The 7,571-nt window shown below is 52.5% G+C and overlaps 1 protein-coding gene across 1 annotated transcript; it reads right to left on the reverse strand.

Moving 5' to 3' along the window:
- Positions 1-252: 252 nt before the first annotated feature.
- On the reverse strand, positions 253-4,139 carry LOC125515282 (glycosyltransferase family protein 2). Its single transcript, XM_048680726.2, has 3 exons — positions 3,924-4,139; positions 1,813-3,577; positions 253-1,493 (listed from the first exon to the last, which is right to left on the reverse strand). The coding sequence occupies exons 2-3, from the start codon at positions 3,560-3,562 to the stop codon at positions 469-471; spliced, it is 2,775 nt and encodes a 924-aa protein (XP_048536683.1). The 5' UTR covers positions 3,563-3,577; positions 3,924-4,139; the 3' UTR covers positions 253-468.
- Positions 4,140-7,571: the final 3,432 nt, after the last annotated feature.

The following is a 7,571-nucleotide window of genomic DNA, read 5'->3' on the forward strand; positions in this document are numbered from 1 at the left end:
TTGTCGGGGCCGTCGGCATAGATGGACATATGCCGATGGCCCTGTTCGACGTCAATCAGGTAGTGTGAAGTAAATCTTATCACACAAAACATTATGCATTTAAAAGGAGGGCGGATTCGACTTAAAAAAGTAGACAATATCTTCCACTAATGCACTCAACGCGAAAGTTAGGCGGCGGGCGCATGCCTCTTTTGGCTGCACCTTTAGTTTATAGATCATCTCACATTTTCAGTGTGAGTGCTAAAAGGACGGAGAACAGAATACATACTCATATTAGCTGTCGCTGGAATGGATTTATCTAGCATTGAAATCATTACATCGTAAAGTGCATTGAATTCGCAAAGAATCGATACAAACATTCGACCAACAGGAAACAAATTTGGAGAGTCTAATGAGGATGCATGCGAATGCGATGCAGCCCGTAGTTTATGCTATGCAATGGGATCGTAGGAGGGAAGATCATGGAACTCAGAAGGCGGTGCAGTTCTTGGGCAAGCCGGTGACGTGGTCGACGGAGACTTGCTGGGTGGCGATGCAGCTGAGGACGTCCTGCCGGAGCTTGGCCCCGGCGGCCTTGAGCCCCTTGATGGACACGGGCTGGTTGAAGAGGTTCAGCACGGGGAGCTTGGACGCCGGCGGCATCTTGCCCGACGGCAGGAGCGGCGCGAAGTCGTCGGCGACGAGCGGCACCTCGAAGTCGCCCTTGTCATGCTTGAGCTTGTTGTCCTTGGCGCTGATGTGGGCGCCGGGCTCCATGTGGTTGGTGGAGAAGCTGGTCTGGTTGGGGAAGTTTGGGTAGAGGCTGACGTACCCCCTAAGGTACATCATGTCGATGAGGAACTTCTTCCATGACGCCTGCCAGCCGTTGGTGCGTGACCTCGGGATCTGCACCGGGTTCGTCTTGGCGTCCTCCGTGAAGCGTGCCGCCATGTAGGCGTAGAACTCGCGCCAGTGCTTGGGGAAGAAGACGGCGCCCCAGCTGCAGGGGAGCTGGTGGAGGTAGGGGGTGTTGGCGCCATGCTTGGTGGCGCCAAAGAAGGCGGTGGCGTTCCAGCGCGGCCGCTCCTTGGTGACCTCGACGAGGCGGGGCGTGTAGAGCGAGATGGAGGAGAGCTCCGGGAGGGAGACGGTGGGGTCGTAGCGGTAGGCGAGGAGGGCGTACTTGACCCAGAGGTAGTAGTAGGGGGACACCTCGATGTCGTCCTCGAGGAGGAGCCCGTAGTCGTCGTCGGAGGCCGGGTACCAGCTCTCGCTGACGGCGCGGATGAGGCCGCCCTGGATGATGCGGCGGCGCAGCGTCTTGCCGCCGTGCGGCCAGGCGAAGGCGTTCACCGTGTTGAGGGTCGCTGCGTCCACCTTGCTGTCCATGTTGAAGCTGATCGGCACCTCGTCGCCCAGGTAGTAGGCGTTCTTCAGCGAGCTGAGTAGCCGCTGCAGGGACCCAGCGCGCGTCTGCGTGATGATGTTCACCGAGATCCTCATCTTGTTCCAGTCTGCAACGTAAGTGTTCAGTGAAATCATTGTAGAAGATCATTGGTACGACGAGGAGAAAGAGGGAGGTCGATGTGTTATAAGATTTGTGTGAAGTTAAATTTCATAAAGTACAACCATGTTTATAGGAAAATAATAATAATATTTACTATGTTAAATCAATATTATTCGATGCATTATGGAATTAGTTTTCTTATATTATATAATTTAAATATCGTAGGTGTTCATATTTTTAATATATATTTGGTCAAATTTTACAAAGTTTGAATTCAACAAATCTTATATGACGAGGAGATAAAAAAAAAGACGGAGAGTACTTACTTGGGAGTGAGGCAGGGCGGAGGGTGGCCATCCAGAGCACCTTGGGGATGGTCTTTCTAGGGAGGAGGACGAGTGCGGTTTGGTTGACAGCGGCGTCGGCGGCCATGCGGAGCGCTTCCTTGACCTTACCGTCGACGTCGGCCACCGCGACGATGACGCTGGGGTTGTGCATCCGGACGAGGCCGCGCATGCTGGAGTAGACGGCCTGCAGCACGGGCACGTCGGAATGGGACGGGCCAGAGAGCGCGCCGAGGGCCAGGTCGAACACCTTGAACCGCCGCTCCTTGCACACCACCTTGGGCCACTTGAGCACGGCCGCGGCCTCCTCGCAGGGGCAGTGCCCGCCACCGGACACGACGAGGTACGCCTTCCGGCCGGCGGTGGTGCGGAACTTCTCCAGCAGCGGCGCCAGCGCCCTGACCTCGGCGAGGGAGTGCGCGTAGAAGAGCGCGTCCACCTTCTGCGGGTTCATGGCCGCCCACTGCGTCACGTAGCCGGAGGTGAGCGCGCGCCACCACTGCTCGTCCCGCACGGTCACGATGTCCTTGAAGATGACTGTCGTCTCGGAGACGTAGGCCAGGCGGTGCTCGCTGTCCCCCCACGTCTCCTTGTCGGCGGGGTCGACGGGGAGCACGAAGGAGCCGGCGCCCATGTACTTCTGCAGCTGGTAGCTGAGGTGCAGGTCCTCGCCGGTCATGAAGGTGAAGGGCGTCTCGATGAAGAGCGTCTTGACGAGCTCCGTGGCGAGGAACCATGAGCTGGAGAGGAAGTCCACCTGCACGATCCGGTCGACGGTGATGTCGTAGGCCGGGTCGGGGAGGTAGAGCCCGGCCTCCCGGGAGCGGAACTTGCGGTAGCTGGGGAAGGTGAAGTCCTTACCCCGGAAGGGGAGGATGCGGCCGATGCTGCCTAGCACGGCGTTGCGGTACTTGTCGGTGCCGGCGACGTGGCAGAGGATCTCGAGCATGCGGGTGCCGGGGATCATGTCGTCGTCGAGGACGTAGACGAAGTCGGACTCGGCCTGCAGCGCCATCTGGAAGCGGCCGTAGTACTTGAAGTCGTAGCCGGAGGCGACGAAGCTGACGCGGGTGTCGTTGTAGCTCTCGACGATGCGCCGGAGCGAGGCCTCGTTGGGGCTCCCGAAGGCGAGCACCCAGGCGCGGTGGAACGGCAGCGTCTGCCGCCGGAGCGTGTCCAGCTGCGCGCACAGCGTGCGCCGCTTGAAGTGGTTGAGGATGACCGTGACCCGCGGCCGGCCGGCCTCGTCGGACGGCGGCGAGGGCCAGCGGGAGCGCATGCGGAGGAGCTCGGGGAGCGTCTCGGCGGCGAAGGAGCGGCGCTGGAAGGCGAGCACCTCGTCGTAGAGCTCGCGCTTGAGGCGGATCATGAGCGCGTCGGTGGACTTCTTCTGCTCGAACTCGATGCTTTCGTGCTCGCACACCTCCTGCGGCGACAACAGCAGGTCGCCGCCGCCGTCGGGCATGATGCTCTGCTTCCAGCGCTGCGCGATGCGGGTGGCCCAGGCGAAGTCGGGCTTGGCGCGGAGGTCCACGGCGGGGCTCATGTAGTAGAGCAGGAAGGTGGCGTAGATGGCGAAGGCGAGCTGGAGGCAGGTGAGCGCCGCCACGAGGCGCGACGAGTGCTTCGCCGCCGCCCCCAACGACGCGCGCCTCGGCTTGCCGCCGACGTAGTCGCCCAGCCTGTCCTCCAGGGAGTCGTTCTTCACGATGTGCGCGCGGGTGATGCCCATGGTGATGGCGGGAAACTGCTGATTTGAAAAAGAAGTCGTGAGACGTACGAGACTGCACTGCTACTGGCTTCACTTATGCTGCTGACTTTGCTTAACTAGCATGCAAATGTGAAAGTCTCTGCTACTTTAAACAGCATGTAAGCTACGTAGGCGTGATGAATTGCTTGATTAGTCAGCAATATCATCTGATTTATTAATGGATGCAGTAGGAGTTCAGCAAAGCGAACACGGGTTCAGACAAGAACAAGCAACATATTTTTTTTCGAAAAGGACAAGCAGCATATATACTAGTGCAAATGTATGTTTTTCCAAGAAAGAACAGGCAGCAGCATGTTTAGGATGGACTTGCTTGTGAGTTTACCTTGGAATGGATCCTGCAGACCAATTGCTAGCAAGAACGCTAGCTCGATCTTCACATGGACATACGTTCGGCGAAGCAGGTAAAGAAACGGGTTACTGAAGCTAATTCTCTGAGGAACAGTCAAAATGCAAAATGAAGGAAGAAAGACAGAAAGGATCAAAGATAGTAAGAGAGCACTAGTCTACTCTAGTTTGTGATCATGCTCTGCGTGGAGGACTTGAGGATCTAAGCTAGGCTGTGATGCATCGTGTGCTCCCACTTTTATAGGCAATGGCGATCGATGCACGTATCAGGGAGGAAGCAGTGGGAACGTACGTTGTGCGAGCGGCACGAGGATGAGTGTGACGAAAGCAGGCAAGCCAGAGCTTCATGCACGCACAAAATGGCGCCGATCCCGAGCGATCACCTCACATGGATGGCAAAGGATGCATGCATGCATGCTTAAGTTACCTAGCTTGTCATTCCAAGCATATGCACCATGGTAAGTAAACACCTCCTCACGTATATATTGAGATGATGAAAAAAGAAAACGAGTGTGCTTTTCGTCCCTCAGCTTAGCAAATAGTGTTATTTTTTTGTCCTGCAACTTACAATGGTATTAGATATATTTGGTTCCTGGCGGTTGGTTTTGACTTCACATGGCACGGTGGAAGCGGTATTCTACACATGAGAGCTGGTTTTACTCCTCTCATTCTCCCCCCCTCCCTCTTCTCTTTGTACAACTATCCAAGCCACCCAACCACCTTGATCTTTCGCCTCTAGGCTTGTTTGGTACTGCTGGAATTTTGTCTATTTTGAGCCTAGCCCAATAACAGTTTCAGAAATTCCTAATAAATCATAGAGGCCCACGCAGCCCATTCGTGCAAGGCAAGAGGTGGAACTAAAGTTTAGTCCCACATTGCTAGTTTAGAGGAAGTTGGACCTCTTTATAAGGGAGGCTCTTTCTCCACATGTATGAGGATGAGAATAAGAGGGACATCCACACGCGCTCCTCCTCTGTCCTTCATATGATAGGTTCTACGCCATATATGCAACATGTTCTACTATCTGCTTTAGACATGTTTGGTTGCAGTTCATATATGCACATGTTAGATCGCATGACTACTTTTATCCATGTTATATTAGTCATGCTTTATCGAATATTTCTGTTAATAAAATCATTCGGTAAATTGCTCATATTTCCAACAGGTACCACCGCCTTGATCTTCAAACGGGTGATACCTTCGCACGACCACTTTATTCCGAAGCATCGATGGTGCCATAAACGAGCGAGGTCATACATGAGCCAGCAACGCGCATCCAGGTGTCATCCACTACATCTCCATATGTTCGCATCCTTCCTCCATGGCTTACTGTGTATAAATCCCTCTTTAATTAGCCATCGACACATTGCTCTACGCCTCTATCCGACATATCTGCTCGAGTAATTTCCTCCTTGTTGAACGGGGAGGCATGAAGGAAGCATGGGAGCGAGTGGTGACGAAGGTGATGGGCAAAAAAAGAGAGAAAAATAGACACGATGAGGAGACACAGAGAGAGGGGTGGGGGGATGTTCAATGTCGTCTAATCTCGATCGCCACATGGGTTGGTTACGTGGCCAAAACCATGACTTTGACCTTGTTTTACTACTTTCACGAAAGCCATCATGTGTTCATAAGATAGGGTAGAAGTTACACAAAAATTAGTTGACAGACGAAATATACACTATGTGGTAATTTGGGGGATGCAAATTATTCTTGTCTATGAAAAAACTTGTAAAACCAAAAAATTGCAGAATGTAAATTTCTTTTTGGTGCCAAACTCTGACACGGGTCTTGTACATCCGCATGATCATCACTGGTCACATTTGTTTCATCCCTTTCGTATCCTTATTTTGACGTGAAGGGTAGGTTAGAGAGCTGACGTAGTAGTAACTAGCAACGTGACAAAGCACATTAGCTAGCACCTAGAGTACTTATGTGTTCAGTGGGAAGGAGACATTACTGTCGACTATGAAGGCGTCTGTGACGACTTCGTCAATCTTAAAATGATGTGCCGGCTCAGTCTCTCGAAGATGCTCATAGAGGTAGGGTGTGGGTGTGCGTGCGCGCGTTCATGTATGAGTGTCTGCGTCTGTACAGTGTTTTAAAAAAAACGTGACAAAGCACATTAGCTAGCACCTAGGGTACTTATTACTCTAGGGGCATTTATTTTAGATTAATCAAGCCTAGTAATATTTAACCAGCATTTTTCGTAACCTTTCAAAACTAAGGGAGTTTTCGGAGTCCCTCCGCTTCCAGACTCGGCTTTGCGGAGCCGGTGGAGTTGTAGGCTAAAATATTGAAGTTGGAAATTAGGTGCTCCACAACTTCTTTAATTCCATGAATTTGGTGGATATCCGAACAGGGCCTAAGTAACCAGCTCGATCCTCTCCCGAGATGGTAAGGGAATGATCAATCGACGATGCCCGCCCAAAATGTCAAACACGTAGCGTGAACCCTCGCTAAACCATGGCAGTAGGTGCAATACAGTGTGCCAGCGCAGTCATCCTACTTGCTAAAGTTTTCACCAAATACACACATGATGCGAATGGACGAAGGAAAGGGCCGGGGCATGCAAAAGCGCAGCCTGGCTTGGAGCTTAACCCAAGCGACCGATCGCATGCACATTGGACCACCGGCATTCGTGGATCTGGCGACATGAATTACGTAGGCGAGTAGCACCGGGCGGCATGTCGTCGCATGTGTACGCGATCGAGGGAACGCGTACGCTGCGATCGAGTTTGCTGCAGTTGGGGGGCAAAGATGCTAGTTTTGCTTGGAAAGACCTCCATCTCATCTTTTTATCGGTCTCCGTGCCCCCAAGCCAATGGAGGGCATACAAACAACAATTCCGATACACTCCCTCTGGTATTTTTTACTCCCCTTATTAGATTTTCGGAAACACTAACGCCCATACGTATGGGCGTTAGCATCTCGCTCACACGCGTGGATCCATATATGTTTGTGGTTGCACGAATCTTGGTATGTTTATGGTGCCACGTAGGACTGAGCTGGTGTGTGGGCATTCATCCGGTTGCCCACACGTCCGTTTTCACCAACGGAGGGACCGATGTGTGGTAATTTAGCAGTTCACCCACACAGGGGGCTGGTGTGTGCATTTATCAGTTCGCCCACACGTCCGTCTCCTCTCCCACACTCAAAGTTGCCAGTTGCCATGGGTTTTGCAGGGTACATAGCAACTGCCCTAGTGTGCTTCTAAGCAGATGGCAACTCTCTCTTTTACCCGAACATGTCAGTTGTCATGTGTTTTGTAGGGTACATGACAACTGCCCTAGTGTGTAAGCAGATGACAACTCTCTCTTTTTACCCGAACATGTTATTTTGCCATGTCTTTTTGTAGCACTACACGGCAACTGCCTAGTGTTAGTAGGTGGCAACTCCTAAAGTTTTCAAATCATGTCAACTATAGTAAACCAAACTATACATGGCAACAACTGCAGTTGTCCAAAAATGGCATCTGGCACTTGACCTGAGATGACAATTACAGTTGAGCAACCATGGCAACTGTAGTTCAGCGACATGGCAAATGCAGTTAAACGAACATGGAAGAGAGGTCCGAACCATGGCAACTGCGAGGCGTGTGGTGACTGTCAGTCGGGGAGTGCGG

The sequence above is a fragment of the Triticum urartu genome, chromosome 6A (assembly GCF_056163025.1).
Source record: "Triticum urartu cultivar PI428250 chromosome 6A, HENAU_Tu73, whole genome shotgun sequence".
NCBI classification, from domain to species: Eukaryota; Viridiplantae; Streptophyta; class Magnoliopsida; order Poales; family Poaceae; genus Triticum; species Triticum urartu.

Excerpts from the sequence above, each read along its gene's own strand:
- LOC125515282 (XM_048680726.2), bottom strand. The coding sequence starts at position 3,562 with ATGGGCATCACCCGCGCGCACATCGTGAAGAACGACTCCCTGGAGGAC. Across the intron at positions 1,494-1,812 it reads CCGCCCTGCCTCACTCCCAA|ACTGGAACAAGATGAGGATC; the intron begins GTAAGTACTCTC and ends CTTACGTTGCAG.